General features: G+C 40.8%; 2 protein-coding genes across 3 annotated transcripts in view; both read left to right on the top strand.

Annotated features, from left to right (window-relative positions):
* The window catches only part of PPP2R5C (protein phosphatase 2 regulatory subunit B'gamma), a 72,257-nt gene extending 68,872 nt beyond the window's left edge, over nucleotides 1-3,385 (top strand). For both annotated transcript variants that reach the window (XM_065749781.1, XM_065749793.1), the window contains one exon: nucleotides 448-3,385. In XM_065749781.1, the coding sequence (XP_065605853.1) occupies nucleotides 448-579 (132 nt within the window). In that variant the 3' untranslated portion in view covers nucleotides 580-3,385. The remainder of the gene's footprint in view (nucleotides 1-447) is intronic.
* A 3,621-nt stretch (nucleotides 3,386-7,006) lies between these two features.
* DYNC1H1 (dynein cytoplasmic 1 heavy chain 1) overlaps nucleotides 7,007-21,559 on the top strand; it is a 40,072-nt gene continuing 25,519 nt past the window's right edge. The window contains exons 1-25 of the mRNA XM_065749767.1: nucleotides 7,007-7,283; nucleotides 8,755-8,842; nucleotides 9,385-9,558; nucleotides 9,786-10,041; nucleotides 10,659-10,845; nucleotides 11,047-11,318; nucleotides 11,435-11,662; nucleotides 12,474-13,550; nucleotides 13,844-14,023; nucleotides 14,455-14,604; nucleotides 14,885-15,031; nucleotides 15,157-15,297; nucleotides 15,440-15,616; nucleotides 15,724-15,834; nucleotides 15,918-16,037; nucleotides 16,258-16,497; nucleotides 17,043-17,198; nucleotides 17,568-17,681; nucleotides 18,297-18,407; nucleotides 18,488-18,697; nucleotides 19,066-19,212; nucleotides 19,388-19,554; nucleotides 20,218-20,391; nucleotides 21,104-21,269; nucleotides 21,349-21,537. Of these exons, the coding sequence (XP_065605839.1) occupies nucleotides 7,022-7,283; nucleotides 8,755-8,842; nucleotides 9,385-9,558; nucleotides 9,786-10,041; nucleotides 10,659-10,845; nucleotides 11,047-11,318; nucleotides 11,435-11,662; nucleotides 12,474-13,550; nucleotides 13,844-14,023; nucleotides 14,455-14,604; nucleotides 14,885-15,031; nucleotides 15,157-15,297; nucleotides 15,440-15,616; nucleotides 15,724-15,834; nucleotides 15,918-16,037; nucleotides 16,258-16,497; nucleotides 17,043-17,198; nucleotides 17,568-17,681; nucleotides 18,297-18,407; nucleotides 18,488-18,697; nucleotides 19,066-19,212; nucleotides 19,388-19,554; nucleotides 20,218-20,391; nucleotides 21,104-21,269; nucleotides 21,349-21,537 (5,244 nt within the window). The 5' untranslated portion in view covers nucleotides 7,007-7,021. The remainder of the gene's footprint in view (nucleotides 7,284-8,754; nucleotides 8,843-9,384; nucleotides 9,559-9,785; nucleotides 10,042-10,658; nucleotides 10,846-11,046; nucleotides 11,319-11,434; nucleotides 11,663-12,473; nucleotides 13,551-13,843; nucleotides 14,024-14,454; nucleotides 14,605-14,884; nucleotides 15,032-15,156; nucleotides 15,298-15,439; nucleotides 15,617-15,723; nucleotides 15,835-15,917; nucleotides 16,038-16,257; nucleotides 16,498-17,042; nucleotides 17,199-17,567; nucleotides 17,682-18,296; nucleotides 18,408-18,487; nucleotides 18,698-19,065; nucleotides 19,213-19,387; nucleotides 19,555-20,217; nucleotides 20,392-21,103; nucleotides 21,270-21,348; nucleotides 21,538-21,559) is intronic.

The following is a 21,559-nucleotide window of genomic DNA, read 5'->3' as shown; positions in this document are numbered from 1 at the left end:
TTGCAGCTGCGTGGCTTAACTGAAATTGTGAAGAGTGAGAAATTTCAGTGCAGACCTGAGCTCAAATGAATGAGATCGGGAAGAGGAGCTGGGGATGAGGATGTGAAAATACATGCTGAAAGGACCTTGTGTTCATTGAAAGACTTGGATACAGCACTAGTGAAGTAACATGAGAGAACCTTACCTTTTCAGATGTGTGAATGGTGCAAGTAAGCAAGCATGGGAGAAGTTAATTTGTCTTGGCTGTAGAAACATACAGAATGAAAAACAGTGTTAAAGTTTCTTGACTTAAAAAGTTTCAAGACTTAAAACTGGATAGTTGGTGGCATAAAAAGGAGACATATGATTTTTCACTTTGATTCCCAGAAAGTAAACACTGATATGCAAGAAATATTTTAATATTCAGGAATTAATATTTTTGCCAACTTTGTTCTACTTTGGTTTCAGGCACAGAAAGATCAGAAAAAAGATCGTCCTCTCGTGCGACGCAAGTCAGAACTGCCTCAGGATATCTATACCATGAAAGCCTTGGAATCACATTGCAGAGCTGATGAATTAATATCACATGATGGGCATTAAACTATTACAGTGAAATATTATTTTGGAGGAAAAGTTTTTTTTCTGGACTCAGTTCTACAGTAGAACTTAATTGTTTGTGCCATACCTATCAGTTACACACAAAGTCAGTTTTCTTCAACCCAGTTCTGTAGGCAATAACTTAAAGAGTATGCAGCTCAAGATTAGTAGTTCAAACAATGGTAAATTACCCAGTTCCATATGCAGAATATTGGGTTGACTATAATCAAGTGGACACAGTTTCCTGGAGCTGTTATCATAGTACCAACTAGCGATAACATGCAGTTTCTATTGCATAGATGTTTCACATTTGAGAAGGGCATTCTGTAAACTAATTCCATCCAAATAAATGAATGACCAGTAGTTGGTACTAATGATAAATGTGCGTTTTCAAAAGTATAAAGTTATATCAAATTTGAGTATTAAACCTTTTGTAGGATTTCTCAACTTTATAGTTGTTTCCACGTTGCTATCTTGTAATATACCAGCAGTTTTGAAAGTACGTAATTATTCTTTCGTACTATAAAATATGGCTTACAAACTGGTAACTGTCATGACAATCCTCAATCATGATTCCTTTCTAAGGGTTCTGTAAATTCATTTCTCCTTTACTTAGGATAAAGATATATATATAAAGATATATATATTCCATGTCCTAATACTTTATGTATATTTAAAGCCATATTTTCCAGTCTTTAGTATATTATATGGCACCAGTATTCCAGAAATGAACTGGTAGAATTTTTTCCTAAAAAAAAAAAATAATAATAATCATGTTTACTATGACTGGGAATAGATTGAATATAAAATTTAATTTTTTTTTCAAGTCAATAAAATACTCTTTCACTGTTTTCTCCCTTATCTGAGCTTTTAATACTCAGCATTTTTCTTGGGCTCTAAGAGTTCAGTATTCCATGGCAGATATTTTGTGTCATTTCAGCTGCATCAGTTTTTATCTGGAAGATGAGCATAGCCTTTCAGGAAACAAAACATCACAAGCTTCTGATAAAGTCAAAGGAGAATTAAGAGCAGACCGTTGAATTCCACTCTGCTTTTTTTTATAAGTCTAAGAGCTGAGGAGATAGTGACCATAACTTTATTGTGAAAATATTTTTGTTGTTGTAAAGAGCACATGTGCTGCAAATACACCTCACAAGTGAACTGAAAATGCATCTGAATTGCTGATGATCTTCAAATGCTGCTATATATTCCACAAGATTACTTGCATGTATTGAGCTTTCTGTTGTAGATGGAAAAGCACGGGAGGAAAATCTTTTCTAAAATATAGTTCTTTGTCTTCAATATTTGATTTCTCTCAGGGTGGCCAGTATTTTGACTTACTTATCCTGCTTACAAGCTGTTTGAAATGTGTTCTGCTATTCTAAATGGGTGATTAGTTTCCTTTGTCTCTGGCAGTAACATGATATAACTTAATGTTTAATGTCTTGATGCATAAAGAGAGAAAAATGTGGCTTCTTTAAAAATAGTTTTGTTTTATTTTTTAAGGAAGTATAACGTCTCCTGCATCCATAAAAATATTGCACAAAGCAGACATTCATAGTAACCTCGTGCAGATGCTGTGCCTGCTATTTGTTGGTTGCATTTAACATACAGTTTCCAATATTTGTTATGTTGTCTATTGGAAGAAAATTGTCAGTGGTAGATATTGGCTTACAAGAACTAAATTTAAAGAGCAGCCCAACCTGTAAGTGGAATGTCCACTGTGTCTGAAACATTTCCTGTAAAACTTGAAAAAGAATATGCTTTACCATTAGGATAAACTCTATTAGGACAGTTTAAAGATGCCTTCTCCTTTTGAGGGAAAAAGGGTGCTTTTTTAATTGTGTAAAGCAGTGTCTATGTATTTTGATATACCATTGTTTGAACTTCCATCTTTAGCTGGTAGGTTATCAGTTACCTTTGATTTTTGGGTGTTCGGTATGTTTGTGCAAGAGGTTGCTGAAAGGAATTGTGTTACCCAAGGAAGGGAAGAAAAAGAAATATATATCAATGTTTGATTGACTGTGTGATGCTCAACGTATAAGAACATTTTTCACTGTCTAGATTTAATTTCTGTTTGTTTTTGAAGATAAACACTCACCAAAAAAGGGAAATATGCTATTTCTAGAGACTTAAGTTTCACACAAATTCATATTTGAGGTTTGGGGCCACTCATCATTTTATTAGGCAATATTCCAAAATCTGTCACCACTGATTTAGCACGTTTATTATCAGTAATTATGTACTTATAAGCCTTTACTAAACCATTCTGAAATTAAAAAAAAAAAAAAAAGGAAGAAAAATACAAGTGGAATTTTGGTGACTGTTGTTCTTCATGAAGTTCTGTGTTTGACACCTTTCCCTGTTCTCCAAAATTACACCTGTACATCAGGAATGTCAAAAGTAATATTACAAGTGTCTTTTTAGTGTGGCTTCAGTATGGCTTCATTTTAATATTGTACATACATTGTACCTTGTTTTATGGTAATAAGTAATAAAAATGTAGACTTCATATTTTGTACAGAATCGTCCTATGTACAGAATAAAAAGTTCCTAGAAACAGCAAAAATAGGTAAGTGGCACCATTATTTTTTGTTAGACAATATCTGTAACATTATGCAGTAGTGGAATGTTGAGTTCAAATGTACCGACATTTTTTAACATTTTGTAATTCAGTTTTTTGTTCTGGCATTGTTTCTGAAGAACTTCATACACCTGCCATTTAATTTTGCTCTTATCTAATTTTAAAACAAACAAAAAAAGGATTGATGGTGTATTATATGGACAAATAAAGAACATGTGAATTTTACTTGCTCATCATGAAAATATATTTAGCACAGGGCCTTTGGGGGGATGCTCAGATTATCGTAGTTTGAAAAATTGAGCTGTGTGAATCAAAGACTTTCATAAGCTTCACAGAGAAAATGGGAGGACTACTAATGTTAGTAATATTAATAAAATAGTAGGTGTAATGGTTATTCTATAGGAAAAAAACACCAAGCAACTTTAAGAACAGTTATCAGTATTGAGAAGAACTTGATCAATCTCCAGTCTCCAAATCCAGAAGATATTCCATTCCGTGTTTTTCCTTATAACATTTATGTTGACAGGCTTCAAGTGAAGTAGCCAAAAAATCAAGGAGTATAGTGTGGTGTGTAAGTGGCCAGGTGACAAGAATACAAGAGAAGGTCTGACTTTGAAACAAATAGATGTTTGTTGGTTTGTGTTGTGTATATTTAATCCCCAACCAGACAAACAGATGACCCTAACAAAGCACGTATATGTCAGTTTGGTTGATTGGTTTAGGATCTCACTGGATTGCAGCTTCTTCTAAATGATGAGACTTGGCTTATGCTATCTTTACCTTGTTAGGTAACGATGTAGTTAAGTACTACGTATGAAAAAAAATCCCAAGGGGGAATTCCCTGTGTAGCTATGGAAGATAATGATACATGATTCCTTTCATGTAAATGAAGAGTAGCGTGATTGAAGCTTCCTTTCTCTGAATCCATTCGTCCTGGGACTGCATTCAGTCCTGCACGAGCGGAGGGCTGCAGGGCCAAAATGTGAAGCTACATAAGCATCCAGCCTAGGGTTTTGAGGGGAGAGCTTCCAGTGTTTTGATACAATGGAGGAGAGAGCATTCATTTATTTTGCTTACAGCTGTCTTAGGCATTCTTGTGGTCCAGAAGACCATGCTAAGAGGAGTCCACCCTAGTGTGAAGATCTTGCTCTATTAATGAGTATGCTTTTTTTGTAGCATTCTCACTGTGGAATTACAGGTGGGAGAAACAAGTGCTTTTTTTTTTTTTTGGGGGGGGGGCTGTTTTTTTATTATTTTTTGTGAATTATTTTTGTTGGTTTTGCTTTGTTTTGGCCTCAAATACTGCCACCTTACTACTAAATGCAGGGAAATGAACAGCTTGTATTGTTTGCTGAAGTTGATTTCCGAGATGATGAAGTTGCAGAAGAAAAATGGGCTGGTTTGGCATGGCTCCACTCAGAAGATGAAATGAATTGGCAGAAGTCACTGAGTTGTGATACAGGCAAGCTAGGCAGGAAGAGTTGAGAGTAGGAAGAAAAGCAAACACGAAGCAGAAAGGTTGGATGGTTGTTTCATGTTCATTTAAACTGTCAAGATAAACTTGGCAAGTTTCACTTGAGTGCGTAGTATGGGTTGATGAGTAACTTCTACCTGTGGTGATGTGCTCCTGTTTTCTCCTCTTCAATCCCTACTGCAGTACTTTTGATCAGATTTTATCAGTACTATCTCTCCCTAATTGAGATGTAATATTTCAACTAATCCCCATTATTGTGCAGTGATTTACAAGGCTCCAAACACTGCTTATCACTTGCCATTTAATCTGAAAAGTAGGGATTTGACTTAAACTTACTGAATACTATTATTCTCCTCTTATTTATAACACCTGTGAAATTTTCCACTGTCCACTCATGATGTAAAGGTGAGTGAGAGTATTAAGAGTATTTAATTTGTAAAGTCTCAAAAGTATATAGCAAATATGAGAAGATGTACAACTGAAAGATTGGGAAAATCACTGAAGGAAAGAATTAGCATGAGAACGGGGAGTTAGGGGGGTGAGGGTGGAAGTTGCATGATTTTCTGTAACTCAGGCAGCTGGCCTTCAAAAATGTACTAAAACATCATAAATAAAATCCTAATTTTTCTCATTTGTGCCTGTGGGAAGCTTGTGTAAAGCTTTGGCATTCTGAGGCTTTCTTTGTGTTCCATTACTAAAATGACTAGTATCTACCAGAGGTAGGTCAAGGCAAACTGTTGTTCACCTTGATTGAACAAACTAAAGTCTGTTCTTTCCATGCTTTACCTCAGCATGAGAACTTGTGCAGGGAAAAAAAGAGGAAAAAAAAAAAAAAAAAGAAAGTTATCTAGTTATTTTGTCTTTAATTTTGATTTTTTTACTCACATCACTTCCCAGCCCCCTCTCCCTCCCCTCACACAGTAAGATGAGGGTAAGGTGGTTAAAGAAGTAGAAAGTGTCTTATCTAAACTGCCTTTTGGTTGCAAGTAGTCTGGCATTTAACATAGCAGAATCCTAGACTTGTTCCTTTACTATATGATCTTGTGAAGTATTTACTTTATCCTTAAATGTAAGACTTGCTGGATTTTAGGTTTGTGGGGTTTTGTTGATGTATTTATTTATTTATTGCTGCTTTTTTGGAGGGGAGATTTGGCAGCAATTGATATAAATAATTCACTTATTTCCTATCTTTGTCCTGCTTTCTCCTCCATACTTCCTTACCTCACTTTTCTTACTCTCATTTCTTCCCAGCAGCAATTCTAGAGTAATGATATTGTATCTTCCTGTGTGAGCCACAAGGAAAGGTGGTGACATTTTGGTGCAGTAGATGACAGATGTTTAGAAGAGTGAGCATGCTGCCTAGCTTCAGCTAACCCCTTTGAGATGTCAGGTTATGCTTGAGCCAAGGTGTTCATTTAGCCTGTGTTTTTTGGATCCTTGGCCTGAACTGATGTTTCATATGCGGATATGACAGGTGGGTGTTTCCGCCAGTGGGAAGCAGCGAGGCAGGACCTAGCTACAGGTCTTTGGTGGAGTGCAGCCTGACACAGCTCTTATTTTCTTTATTAAATGGAATCACAGAATCATGGGGCTTGGAAGGGACCTCAAGAGATCATCGAGTCCAACCCCCTGCCAAAGCAGGTTCCCTACACCAGGTCACACAGGTAGGCGTCCAGGCGGGTCTTGAATATCTCCAGAGAAGGAGACCACAACCCCCAAGGCAGACAGAAAAAAACGTGTGAACAAGCTGGCCTTCAGATGGAAAATTAGGGGAGTGTTGTACTGAACACTTAAAAAAACACAGTTAATGACATTAAATAGAACTCACGTGGCTTGGATGCCTAGTGCTCAGGGGGAAGGAGGCAGCCTAGTGCTATGTGAAAGGGGCTTAAAGAGGGAAAGATGTGGTGAGACATCTTTAAACAGCTCTGAACTGGAACAGAGAAGGTTTAGATGAGAGGGTAGGAAGCAATTCCTCACGCTGAGGGGTGACCCCTGCAGGTGTTCAGGGCCTGCAGCAAGGGGAGGAGCTGCATGATGTGCGAGGTCCCTTCCCTCAGGAGCCACTCCATGATTTATTAGTCAACAACGAAGCGCTCAAGCTGAAAAGCTGGAGCAAAGATTCATCTACTCCACGACGGCGACTGCGGACGAGGGGCGGGAGTGCTTTCCTCCTTGGCTCCTTCAGAAGAAACAAATCACTTCAAACACCCGTTGCCGCGTAACGCTTAAGGAACGGGGTGCGACAGTACAGCAACGCCGCGCTGCCCGGCCCCGGGGCGGAGCGCCCCGCCCGTCCCAGGCTGCCCCGCGGTGCTGCGGCGGCCCTTATAACGCGGAGGGCGGCGCCGGAGCGGGCGGAGCGCGGCGGTGCTTCGTGCCTCGGCATGTCCGACTCCGGCGGCGGCGGCGGCGGCGGCGAGGAGGGCGGCATGGAGGTGTCGGGCTCGGCCGTGCAGAACGTGGCCGACGTGTCGGTGCTGCAGAAGCACCTGCGCAAGCTGGTGCCGCTGCTGCTGGAGGACGGCGGCGATGCCCCCGCGGTGCTGGAGGCGGCCCTGGAGGAGAAGGGCGCCGTGGAACACATGCGCAAGTTCCTCTCCGACCCGCAGGTTCACACGGTGCTGGTGGAGCGCTCCACCCTCAAAGGTGAGGCGAGGGCCCGGGCCCGCGCCCGCCGCCATCACGCCGTCACAAAATGGCGGCTGTGGGGAGGGAGCGGGGCGCGGAGAGACGGGGTGGGTGCGGGGCTCCGCCGGGTCCGGCTCCCCGCCGCCGCCTTCTGAGCGCGGGATCCAGCGCCATGGACGCTGGAAGGGCGCGAGCTGCTTTGTAACGCGGCTGTTTATACCGCCAGGCGATCCCCGCTGCGCGCCCTGGCTCAGCACTGCAGAATTTTGTAGACGGACAGACCTGTGCGGGGTCAGCCTCAGTAAGGAGGTTTGCAAGGGTCCGCAGGGCGTCAGTGAGCTCTGCGGTCCTCGTGGGGTCGGTCGTCCTCTGTTGGGAATGGGAGCAGTGAGTCCGCTCCGGGCATGTTTTCACATACCCGCGACTAAAAGCGCAGCTGGAACTCGCTGCGTGTTGCAGAAGCTGAATGCGGGCGTGTTGTGCACAGGAGCCGCTGCCATCAGTGTGTTCGCAGCTAATAGCAGTTGTTTGGAGGGTGGATTTGCTGACCTGACCCACCCTGCATCGAACCTAGCAGCATACAGGGGTGGTTTATTCTGATGCTGTTAAAAACGATATTTCTGATGGAATTTGGGCACGAAATACAGCTGTACAGAGGCTGTGTTTCTGAGTAACACGATATCAGGCCATATCCCTTGCCACGAAGCCTGCCAGCAGCTTTCACGTGTGTCTGGTGTGGTATTGCTGCCTGGCCACGCACTTGGTGCTCAGGGTTGCAGCCTCAGGGCGTGCCTCGTATGCAGGGCTGGATGAAATGGGAGAAGAGTGCGGTGCATCCGGTCAGGGCGTGTCCCCCTGCGGGGCGTAACCTGCTTGGAAGCCTCTGCATTGCAGCACGGCTCCGCGCATCCCCAGGAATTACATCATCTGATAAGACGGGCTGCAGTACTGCCCAGCCACCCCTGGGGGATGTGGTGTGTTGGTTTGTTGTTCCTTTTGTTCAGGCTTAGCTTCTAAATCGCTTTCAAAGAGAAAATCTGAAAGTACAAAGCAGTGTGTAAGAAAAAGAAGTGATATATTTTGCCTTCTTCCTGAAATATACTGTCCTGGAGCATATTCCCACAAATAAGTGCAGTACATTTTCTCTACTCCAGAAGATTTCTTTCAGTTTCATAAGGTGGACATGGGTTATAATATTCTTGTGATATTCACTGTTATTGTTGCTGTTCTTCATTGTTTTTTGAGGTGTTGTTTTGTTTTGTTTTGCGGCAACTAGAAAATTTAGTGGGGTTGTGCTACAGAACCGATGAACTCATCCTGCCTGCGAGGAGTATTGCAAAGCACGATTTAACTCCAGCTACATTGCATGCAAAGTTGATATAGGAATTAACGATTAGAAAACAGTCTGGTTGTAGCAGAAGATGTTTGAGAGGGGGTGACAGATGTTTTAAAAATAAAGTGTTTTTTACACATAGCATATTTTTTGCAGAGGATGTGGGAGATGAAGGAGAAGAGGAAAAAGAGTTCATTTCCTATAGTATCAGCAATGACATTCATTATGGAATAAAGTCAAACAGGTGAGTTGCTATAACAGATCTTTACATTTTTACCCTATTAAAGCCAAACCTACACAAGCAGGCAGATAATCAGTATTTACTCATGCTTCATGTAGTGTGCTTATTCAGGTGAGGCAGTGGCTTTTCAGTGTTTGGGCTCTGATAAAACAAATGCATCACAAGGCTGAAAGGGATGGACTTGAGAACTTCTAGTTCTGAGGTCAAACTCATAAAGAAAATGTGCTTTTATTTAATCTGTGTATGTATACATATACCTACAGTGGGGTTCAGTAATCTGTTTTTGGTTGGCCGTTACATGTTGCTTTCCTTTTACAAACTTGAGTGCCTCTGAGTGTTCATGTGCAGTGGGTGCTTAGTGACAACTGAATACTTAAGAATAAAGATGTACTTATTGGAAGACTTGTTTTCAAGCCCCAGAAGCAGGATTGTAAAATATGAGATGGAGGTTAGCATTTATGTCCTGTGTACTGAACTGGCAGTCAGGTTGAAGCTGTTGTGTCTCCCAAGTTTCAGATGGTAAATCTCTCCTCTCTGTTCTGCAGCCTGGCATTCATTAAGCGCACACCAGTGATTGATGCTGACAAACCAGTGTCGTTCCAGCTGAGAGTGCTCACTCTCAGTGAAGATTCGCCGTATGAAACACTACACTCTTTCATTAGCAGTGCTGTTGCTCCCTTTTTCAAGTCTTATATCAGAGAATCTGGCAAAGCAGACAGGTAATTCAATATATATACTGCACTTCTCTGCTAACAGATAAAAGCAAGTGTTCAGTGAAAAACAAAAAGGACAATGACTGTTCAGGCAAGTCATAAGTGAAAGTGTGTAGTTGTATACACGCACAGCTACTGCTGACCTAGGAGAAGTAATTTTACTGCCTTTAATGTGTCACGGGTGGTTTTAGTTTTGACTCTGTACAGAAACAGAGTGCTGTGTGCTCTTTCAGGGATGGCGATAAGATGGCTCCTTCAGTTGAGAAGAAGATTGCAGAACTTGAAATGGGCCTCTTGCATCTGCAGCAGAATATTGAAATTCCAGAGATCAGTCTGCCAATTCACGCTACCATTACTAACGTTGCCAAGCAGTGTTATGAACGTGGAGAAAAACCCAAGGTTACAGATTTTGGTGAGAAGGCTGAGGATCCCCTGTTCCTCAATCAGCTGCAGTCTGGTGTCAATCGCTGGATTAGAGAGATACAAAAGGTAAAAAGACAAGTGCCAGACTTCGTGAGAGAGCTGCTCTCCACTACTGTGCAAAATTCCTCTGTGTGTCTTCACAGCGTGACTGGTGATACATTACTACATGCAGGATACTCTGGAGATCTGAGACTGCTTTTCTGTGGTCTCAGTCTAGACTAGACTAAGCCTTGTCTAAATACTGGGACTAGTCTAAATTCATGTGCAGACAGTTGAGAACGTGACTGCGTTCTCTACTGGAAAAAATATCTGTAAATAAGTGGCAGTTTCCCAGTGAAGTTTGTAACCATTCCTCAAGTCTGCGCAGCAGGTTGAGAGAAACAGCACTTTTTTGTTTTGTTCTGACATTTCCCCATGTGCATCCACAACCACTTCAGAATAGTTACTCCACTTCTGTCTCATAATCTGTTGTACTGCTGCCTGTTACAACATGAAAGAAATACTGTTCTGCTTGCACTTGGAATTAGCATCTACTTTTTTATTTCTCCATAGGAACAGTAGTGGATGTTATATGTCTCAATTATATTTAGCAATAGAGCAAGCATTCACAGGTAGACCAGACCATGTGAATTGGTTTCTTCCTCTTCCTCACTCCCTGCTCTTTCTTTTCTTTTAATTTCAAGGTGACCAAACTAGATCGAGACCCCGCGTCAGGCACTGCGTTGCAGGAGATCAGCTTCTGGTTAAACTTAGAGCGTGCTTTGTATCGAATTCAGGAAAAACGTGAAAGCCCAGAAGTTCTTTTAACTCTGGATATTCTGAAACATGGCAAGCGTTTTCATGCTACAGTCAGCTTTGATACAGACACAGGTAAAATATCTGTTCCTTAAAATCTCTTTACCTTCATCTTCTTCAGGCGTCCTCTGGAACTCGGCCTGTTCTGAAGCATCAGTACAGTACAAAGAACAGTGCTGTGTAGAGGAATGTCGGTCTAGTTAAAGCTGCTGTCTTGTGCAGATTGGATTAACGAAATGAAAAGTTCTAAGTCAAAACCACTTCTATTGCTTTTAGGTCTAAAACAGGCTCTGGAAACTGTGAATGACTATAATCCACTGATGAAAGACTTTCCACTCAATGACTTGCTGTCTGCTACCGAGCTGGACAAAATAAGGCAGGCCCTCGTTGCAATATTTACCCATTTGAGAAAAATCAGAAACACTAAGTATCCGATACAAAGGGCATTGCGTTTAGTGGAGGCTATCTCAAGAGACCTGAGCTCTCAGCTTCTTAAAGTATTGGGAACCAGAAAGCTGATGCACGTTGCCTATGAAGAGTTTGAGAAGGTATGCTCATGGGTTTTGCATTGGTAGTGGCAGAAAGTGTGCTTTTGCGTTGAGTGGTGACTATAAAGAGGTACTTCATTTGATAGCTAAAGTTCACATCCTCAAACTTTCTTCAGGTAATGATTGCGTGCTTTGAAGTTTTCCAAACCTGGGATGATGAATATGAGAAGCTACAAGTTCTGCTAAGAGATATTGTGAAAAGAAAAAGGGAAGAGAACCTGAAGATGGTGTGGCGTATCAGTCCTGCTCATAGGAAACTCCAGTCTCGTCTCGATCAGATGAGGAAGTTCAGGCGCCAGCATGAGCAGCTTAGGGCTGTTATTGTGAGAGTCCTGAGACCTCAGGTAACAGTCTTGATTGTTACAAGGTAGAAGTGCTTTGTGATTTCTTGCTTACAGGCAATATGTGTAATGATGGCAGAGGAAAGGGGATGTTAATATTAAACCAGGTGACTGTAAGTGCTTAGTCGTGGTATCCAGGTGTCAGAGGTTCAACTTTTCCCCTAGCTATTTCATTGTCTGTCTTAACATTCCCTTGTGTTGCATTGTGCTGCTACAGTTCTGCAGAAGAGTAGCAAGAGAATGGAAATGAAACTTCAGTGACAACCTGGCAGAGACTACTTCTGCAGACCTGCTCTTCTTTCTGAAGAGGTTGAGATAAATATTCATTCAGGAAATACTTCTTCAACTTTCTCTTCCAAAAACATGTCCTCTGTTGCTTTAAAAGGTCACTCGTAATAGACAGACATACCACTTCCTACTTCCAGAATCTTTCTGTTTATAAACTCTTGATGAAAGTCTTAACTGATGTATTTGATATTGTATGTGACTATATTCACATTGATAAGCACAACAAGTTGAGACTTAAAATAGAGAAGATTAATTAGTGTGTCCATACACACACAGTAATGTACATATACATGAGCTTGGCTAGGACATAGTGAAAAACAGGATTATGCTGCATAGTGGAAGTTTATAAAGCAATTAGTTTGTTGTATTCTTCATTGAACTTAAATCTGAAGTTTTACTAGAACTCTGCTAATGGTTTGGGTACTAATCTGCTAAGTTTCTTGCAATGCTCATGAGAACTGGCCGGGTTTAGCTGTTTCTGGGTGAATTTTGAGGCAGCTGACTCACAAACTGATTTATGATGCAGGTAACTGCTGTTGCCCAACAAAATCAAGGAGATGTACCTGAACCTCAAGATATGAAAGTAGCAGAAGTACTTTTTGATGCTGCAGATGCTAATGCCATTGAAGAAGTCAATCTTGCTTATGAGAATGTCAAGGAAGTGGATGGGTTAGATGTTTCCAAAGAAGGTACCGAAGCTTGGGAGGCAGCAATGAAACGATACGATGAAAGAATCGATAGAGTTGAAACAAGAATTACTGCCCGTCTGAGAGACCAGCTTGGTACAGCAAAGAATGCCAACGAAATGTTCAGGATCTTCTCTCGGTTTAACGCCCTGTTTGTCAGGCCTCACATTCGAGGTGCCATTCGTGAGTATCAAACGCAATTGATTCAGCGTGTGAAAGATGATATTGAGTCTCTTCATGACAAATTTAAGGTACAATACCCACAAAGTCAAGCTTGTAAAATGAGTCATGTGCACGACTTGCCTCCGGTGTCTGGGTCTATAATTTGGGCAAAACAGATCGACAGACAGCTCACTGCCTACATGAAGCGTGTTGAGGACGTCCTTGGCAAAGGCTGGGAGAACCATGTAGAGGGTCAGAAACTAAAGCAAGATGGAGATAGCTTTCGCATGAAGCTCAACACTCAGGAGATCTTTGATGACTGGGCAAGAAAAGTTCAGCAGCGCAACCTTGGCGTGTCTGGTCGTATCTTCACCATTGAAAGCACTCGTGTTAGAGGCCGAAGTGGAAATGTCCTAAAACTGAAAGTCAACTTCCTTCCAGAAATAATTACACTTTCAAAAGAAGTGCGGAACCTGAAGTGGCTGGGTTTCCGTGTTCCTCTAGCAATTGTCAACAAAGCTCACCAGGCAAACCAGCTCTATCCATTTGCCATTTCTCTGATTGAAAGTGTCCGTACGTACGAACGAACATGTGAGAAAGTGGAAGAGCGTAATACTATCTCACTTTTGGTTGCTGGCTTGAAAAAGGAGGTGCAGGCTTTGATTGCAGAAGGAATTGCACTTGTGTGGGAATCATACAAGCTTGACCCATATGTGCAGCGTTTGGCTGAGACTGTCTTCAGTTTCCAGGAAAAGGTTTGTTATACCACTTATCTTTCAAATTCTACAATTGTTCTTAACTTTACTACTTCTCTAATAAGTCATTAAACAAAAGTGGACTTTGATAGCTACTCAGCATCGCCTCAGTAGCTCTTCAGTTAAGCGGCCAATTGAGTTAACAGAAATTGGGCAACTAAATGGATATTTTAGTACAACTGAAATTGATTTAGTGCATCCAAATCAGAAAATCTGACTATTTCTGCTCTGATATTATTGTCTCTCTAACCTTTCAAGCTAAGCATTCTCTTTTTCTGTAACCTTTTCTTTAGGTGGATGACCTGCTCATTATTGAAGAGAAAATAGACCTGGAAGTGAGATCACTGGAAACATGCGTGTATGATCACAAGACTTTCTCTGAAATCTTGAACAGGGTTCAGAAAGCTGTGGATGACTTAAATCTTCATTCATATTCAAACTTGCCAATCTGGGTCAATAAGCTGGATATGGAGGTAGGTTTCACATCAAGCAGTGTGTATTTGGAGGAAACGTTACAATTGGGTGTGAAATATTGGTGCAGAGGATGGAAGACTTGCTTGCTTTCAGCTGTTATCTTTAGGAATAATAATAATAGGGATGGGGAAAATGTGCTATGTTGGTAGTGGAAACTGTTTTACCTTAGAACTGTTAAGTCTTAGATTGTTGGACACTAGGTCAACTTTAAAGCAGTTCAAATTGCTTAAAATTCCATTGGAGTCCATGGCAACAACAAAAACTTTGAATTGATGTTCACCAAAGGCCTAGCAGAACTCTTATACCTCTTGTGGTTGCTTGATAAAGGGGCACTTGGCTCTTCGAGACATCACAGTGTATTTGATGTCAGAGTGTGTTGACAGTGAGGCTCCTTATGCTACTTTTCTCCAACATGATTCAATTTCTGTAGATTGAAAGAATCCTGGGTGTTCGCCTGCAAGCTGGGCTGAGAGCATGGACCCAAGTTCTTCTGGGGCAAGCAGATGACAAAGCAGAAGTTGACATGGATACAGATGCTCCACAAGTGAGCCATAAGCCTGGTGGAGAACCCAAGATCAAAGTAAGTAGTTGGTTTTTTGTTTGTTTGGGGTGGGGTGGGCTGTTCGTGTTTTTTTTTCCTTTGTTGCTGATTATTCAGTGCAGCAATTTTTGCTGAGGCTGTTATGGGTGATAAGTTAGGTTTTTTTGCATCTGGTTTTGAAGAAATACTAAGCTTCACCCATGTTAAATGTTAGTTGCTTTTCAGGAGTGCGTGCTACTTTGTGAAGTCCCAAATTATTGTCACTGTGGGTTGTAGTAGCATTTTCCAGTAGAACTGAGGATGTTCACTTTTCTTGCAGAACATTGTGCACGAGCTCAGAATAACCAACCAGGTGATCTACTTGAATCCACCAATTGAAGAGTGTAGGTACAAACTTTATCAGGAGTTGTTTTCATGGAAGACAGTAATCCTGTCACTACCAAGAATCCAAAGTCAGAGATACCAGGTGAGTGTCAGTATCTAAGTCTGAGCAGTTCGTCTTTGCTTTGCACATATTCACCTTCAGCATTAGTGTGGAAGGTTTGAATTCAAGTACGCTGAAAGTTCACGTGTATCACGTATGGTTCCCAGGTTGGTGTGCATTATGAGCTGTCTGAGGAGGAGAAGTTCTATCGTAATGCTTTAACTCGGATGCCTGATGGCCCTGCAGCCCTGGAGGAGTCATACTATGCTGTCGAGGGAATTGTGACTGAGGTGGAGCAGTACGTCAAGGTAGGAGGCTGACATTACATGATGCTGCACTTCTAATGAACGTGGATTTTGCTCATTTTAATAAAGAGTTTTCAAGGCTGGAGGGAAGCATCTTTTAGAATATACTGGAAAAGTTCAAAGTGTTGTGAAATTTCTTTATTAGGTTTGGCTGCAGTACCAGTGCCTGTGGGATATGCAGGCTGAAAACATATACAACCGCCTTGGAGAGGACCTAAATAAGTGGCAAGCCCTTCTAGTTCAAATAAGAAAGGCAAGAGGAACATTTGACAATGCAGAAACTAGAAAGGAATTTGGACCTGTTGTGATAGACTATGGAAAGGTAAGAAGTGGCAGTTATTGATTGTGACAAGTGTATTAAAATTCAGAATGGGCACGTAACAAAAAGTAACAAGACTAATAACTTTATGTAATCTTGTTTAATTGTAGGTACAATCGAAGGTGAACTTGAAGTATGACTCCTGGCACAAGGAAGTGCTCAGCAAATTTGGCCAGATGCTTGGTCAGAATATGACAGAGTTTCATTCACAAATTTCTAAGGTAAGACTTGTCTCTCTCTGGTTTTTCGCTTTCAGATTGACTTGTTTTAGTTTTCTAAAATGCTGACTTACTGTCCCACACAGTCTCGTCAAGAACTGGAGCAGCATTCAGTGGATACTGCCAGCACATCGGATGCAGTGACATTCATAACATACGTGCAGTCCCTGAAACGTAAAATCAAACAATTTGAAAAGCAAGTGGAGGTATGTTGCCTTGCTTAATGCTTCTTACCTCTGAGAATGTGAGGTTTCACTCTTACGGTGACATTCAAGCATAGCTTCACATCATCCAGGTCCTCTTGAGAATAGACTTTTAACTTCATATTTTGAGGAGTCTATAGTGCTTGTTAAAATGTGCTGAGTATTTAGTCTTGCAACGCCAGTTTAAAAGATGAAACTAACTTAGAATTGCTGTCTCCTACAGCTGTATCGCAATGGTCAGCGGTTGCTTGAGAAACAAAGGTTCCAGTTTCCTTCCTCTTGGCTGTACATTGACAACATTGAGGGAGAATGGGGTGCCTTTAATGACATCATGCGTCGGAAGGATTCTGCCATTCAACAGCAAGTAGCAAACTTGCAGATGAAGATAGTTCAAGAGGATCGGGCAGTAGAGAGCAGAACGACTGACTTGCTAGCAGACTGGGAGAAAACGAAACCTGTAACAGTGAGTAAAGATAATATTCGTTCACCAACTGAGGTAGTTTTTCAGCACTCTGCAGGAAGTAGGCAGCTTATTTTAATATTGGGTTTTTTTTTGCTGTTTTTCATTATGCACAATTATAAAAGTCTTTTTTGTGAGGGTTGTGTTACTATTTGTTCATTGACTTCTTATGTGGGTGGTGGAGGTAAGTTTACCCTTCAAATGTGAAATGCCTTAAGTACAAAAAGCAAGGCAACTGTAGTTACTAACAGAATTCTGACCAAGAAAATTATCAGTATGAGGGTGTGTATGTAGAAAGATTCTGAAGAGTTGTTCGTTTGATTGTTTTTCCCTCCTCTAATGTGATACTTCATTAAAGCAAAAAACTACACTTAAAAGTAGGATGAGGGTTTTTCTGGATTTGTATGTAGCATTCATATCAGCATACTTGAAGTGTTCAAAAAAAAAAAAAAAAAAAAGACAAACGTTTGGTATTCAGTTCTTGCTTTTCAATTAGTTCCAACGTGTCTGTTGGCTTTTTGGGTTAATATCTCTCTTCCAAACTTTAGGGCAACTTGCGTCCAGAAGAGGCTCTTCAGGCTCTTACCATTTATGAAGGAAAGTTTGGAAGGCTGAAAGATGATCGTGAGAAGTGTGCAAAGGCCAAGGAGGCTCTGGAACTGACAGACACAGGACTGCTCAGTGGCAGTGAAGAACGCGTCCAGGTATAACCTATTCACACAGCTTCTTGTCAGTCCTATGGCAAAATGGTTCAGTTCCATTTCTCTCTTCCTTTTGGAAAGTGACTTGTAATCTTTTAAGTAATAGTGACAAGATGCCATCACTACTGTTAACCTGTTCTAGCCTAGAAGATTGTTCACCACATCTTCTGTGACTGCCTTACTATTGTAAAGTTATTATGTGACCAAAAATGCAAGAGATTGTTCTCGGTCACTTGCTGTTGTGATTTTGTGAAATTGGCAAGCTATCAGATTGTTTCTGAGATGTTAAAAGATTCTTTCTAACTCCTCCATGCTATGGACTGTGAGGAAGTTGAAACTAATTGCCAATATTTGGTTCCTTTTTTACTATAGGTAGCCCTAGAAGAATTGCAAGATCTCAAAGGCGTGTGGTCTGAACTCTCAAAGGTGTGGGAGCAGATTGATCAAATGAAAGAGCAGCCATGGGTTTCTGTACAGCCTCGCAAGGTACTGTGCTACTGTACACATAAACAATATAACTGCTGAAAGCATATGTGAATTAAGAAGCAATTTCTTGAGGTACAAGTGCTCAGTTGTCACATTCCAGATTATTTAGTGTTTATGTTCCTTTGCCTGCATCCCGTGAGCATGTTTCTTTAAATGCCAAGCTTAAAACCACAGCGTTTGTCACAAGTTGCATAGTCCTGCAGTGTGATTCCAGTAATGAGATTGGACTGTATACCAAGATAATGTGTATGTAGATATGTATATATGTGCTATTCTGGTTTTAAGTAGGCTGTTGGACCACAGTAGGGGAACTTCAACTTACGGGTGGATGAACAGCATCAGTTTTAAGCATTCAAGGGGTTGAAAGCAATAGGAGCACTAAGCCATATAAACTGCTCATAACAATACCATTTCATAAATCTTAATTGGACAAATAAAATGGTATTCTTGGGAAGAGAGACCACATCTTACACAGATAACTACAGCATTGAGAAAGCTGTACTGTAGATTACTGCTTTGTATTTTCACAGAAGCCTCTCTGAAATAAGACGTTTACTTTTACGAATGCAATTATACACGCAGGTAAATATTTCATTTATTTTGTGTTACTGACAGCTTCGACAAAACCTAGATGGCCTGCTGAACCAACTGAAGAATTTCCCTGCCCGCTTGCGACAGTATGCCTCCTATGAGTATGTTCAGAGACTTCTGAAAGGCTACATGAAGGTAAATTACACTCCTTTCTAAAATGTATGAGTTTTATAGTTCATGTTCCAAGTTGTAACTTGCTTTCTTGTCTTGTGTAGATAAACATGTTAGTTATTGAATTGAAATCGGAGGCACTCAAAGATCGTCACTGGAAACAGCTGATGAAGAGGCTTCATGTTAACTGGGTTGTTTCAGAACTGACCCTGGGGCAGATCTGGGATGTGGATTTACAGAGAAATGAAGCAATCGTCAAAGATGTACTTCTCGTGGCTCAGGGAGAAATGGCTTTGGAGGAGTTCTTGAAACAGGCTAGTATCAACTCTGCTGTGTATGCACGTAGTATCAGGTCAAAGCCTTTCTGTCAGGTGACACTTAGGTAGCAAACTTGTCTATCTGAGCTGATGATAGAAGTGCTCAGGCTCCATGGAGCACTGTTATTTGGGAACAGTGTAAAGCTGTGAAAGGGTCTGGTGACGAGACTTGAATCGTTTTGGAAGAGCAGTCCTCAGTAATGAGTGCAAAAAACAAGAGTAGTGCTGCCTTATCAGCAACTTGAGCATAAACTCAGAATCCTTGGATTAAGAAGAGAAATCTGATATTCCTATTAAGTTTCTACTTTGTAATCATGCTAAAAAAGAAGTAATCGATGTAATATCTCATCTGTCTTTTCCTTCAGATAAGAGAAGTGTGGAACACCTATGAACTGGATTTGGTCAATTACCAGAACAAATGTCGATTGATTCGAGGATGGGATGACCTTTTCAACAAAGTAAAAGAGCACATTAACAGTGTGTCTGCTATGAAGCTGTCACCATACTACAAGGTAAAATGGAGAGAAAAGCTAAACGATCCTCATTATTTAATACTGACTTCCTGTCTTATATTTAGGTTGACAATTAATTGCATATGTATTCTTACTCTTAAGTGACTTTCTACTAACAGTTATTAGCAGTCCTGCTATTATTAAAATGAATGTTAATGTACCATTTGAACTTCAGGTGTTTGAGGAGGATGCCCTCAGCTGGGAAGATAAACTGAACCGTATCATGGCACTCTTTGATGTCTGGATAGATGTCCAGAGGCGATGGGTCTACTTGGAGGGTATCTTCACTGGTAGTGCAGACATCAAGCACTTACTGCCAGTGGAGACCCAGCGGTTCCAGAGGTACTTTTTAATTGCTTTATCCCTTCTTGCTTATCTGAACAGGTCTACCACTTCATAACTTCAGGGTAGCATTTTCCTAAGCTGAAATACCTGGTCTGGTTGGATTACAACCCTGCTGCAAACTGAAGTTCATTAAGCAAATTAATATAGCTAAAACTGCCTATCAGCAAGAGTGACAGAAAATAGGAAAGAGTGATAGAAAATTCTTTACAATAGGTAACAGGAAATACAAAAAGTTGTTTGAAGTTCAGGTGATTTTTTTTCTGAGTTCCAGTCAGTTAGTTTTAGATTTTTTCCAGCTCTGTGCCTGTTACATCTGTTGCCACAGCCTTTGGTTTCACCCTAAAGCGCCATTTTCTTCCTCCACTTTAAGTCATTGATTTGTCCTTATTTATTCCATATTTATTGCAAGCATCAAAGAGCCACTTTGATGCATCATTGCAAGAAATGAAGAAAATTAGGCCTTTAGCATGGAATTGATGGAGTTAACTTTGCAAAGAAGCTGTATTTTTGGCAGTGGTATTTTGAAATAAATGAAGAGCTTTTTTTGCAATCTAGCCTTGTGTTCTACAGGGTAGCTGCAACCGTTAGGGAAATAACTCTGGAGATCTGTAGGCCTGCACTTAGTGAATTTACACTGGTGGATTGTTATTTTCCTTGCAGCATCAGCACTGAATTTCTGGCGCTCATGAAAAAGGTGTCCAAATCTCCGCTTGTGATGGATGTTCTCAACATTCAAGGTGTGCAAAGATCACTGGAGAGGCTGGCAGACTTGCTTGGGAAGATCCAGAAGGCACTGGGAGAATACCTGGAAAGGGAGAGGTCCTCTTTCCCTCGGTAAGGTGTTAACTTTGGAAGAAAAGTAATTTGCTTTTTCTGTACAAGAATGGTATACTGTTATTTAAGCTCTGCCAGTCTTCATGTATTATAAATAAGGTGTTATAAACTGTAAATCTGTTACCTCAAAATATTGAACTCAGTTAAAGTTGCCTCTCAAGAAGTGGAACTGAAATTTCTTGTCCTTGTTCGTATGTGGCTGGTTTTAGGGATTAAAAAGTTATATACATCAACTGCAATGATTATTTAAACTTAACTGCTTACTTTGAGGGACTGAAGAACAGTATTTAAACTGTTGCAGACCAGTATTTAAGTTACTGGTTCTGACTTATCCCTAGTCATCAGCTGGTCCGTCGCTTAACATGAGAGAATATGAGTGTGATTAATAATGAAAAGGTGCAAAGTGAAAATTCTGACTGTGTTATGGCTTAATTCCCAAGCGCTGCTGTGGTTATTTCAGAGACAGATAAGTAAATAGAATGCTCCACAGTGTGTGCACTTCTGTAAGGTTGGTATTACATGAACTAGAACTAGGCTTTAGAACTGAGCTCTTACTTCCGGTGAATTTATGGTTCTTGCCCTCTCACAGTAGTGTAGAATTGAGTATCAGTTACTCCTGTATAGCATCTGTCTGTGAAATGTCCATGTCTATACAAAATTAAAAAGTGATATTTGGAGTTTTGATACAGATCTCATTTCTGATAATTATTAGGTTTTACTTCGTTGGTGATGAAGATTTGCTTGAAATCATTGGAAACAGCAAGAATGTAGCTAAGCTTCAGAAACACTTCAAGAAGATGTTTGCTGGCGTTTCTAGCATCATTCTCAACGAAGATAATTCAGTGGTTCTGGGCATATCCTCACGTGAAGGAGAGGAGGTAGATCTGCACTGTATTTCTTTTAATTAAAGTTCTGTAAATATGTGAATACGTACTGACTTGAAGCTAATTCTTCCAGGTGCTGTTCAAAACCCCTGTCTCCATCACAGAACATCCCAAGATTAATGAGTGGCTCACCCTTGTTGAGAAAGAAATGAGAGTGACCCTTGCCAAATTGCTTGCGGAATCTGTTACTGAAGTAGAGATCTTTGGAAAAGCAACTTCAATTGATCCAGCAGTCTACATCTCTTGGATTGACAAATACCAGGTATCAATATGGAACGTTTAAG

Source organism: Cyrtonyx montezumae, unplaced genomic scaffold, assembly GCF_038088225.1.
Source record: "Cyrtonyx montezumae isolate F1298 unplaced genomic scaffold, pur_monq_1.0 scaffold_10, whole genome shotgun sequence".
Classification (NCBI taxonomy): Eukaryota; Metazoa; Chordata; class Aves; order Galliformes; family Odontophoridae; genus Cyrtonyx; species Cyrtonyx montezumae.
The sequence above is the reverse complement of the archived record's forward strand: the minus strand, read 5'-3'. Positions and strand labels throughout refer to the sequence as shown.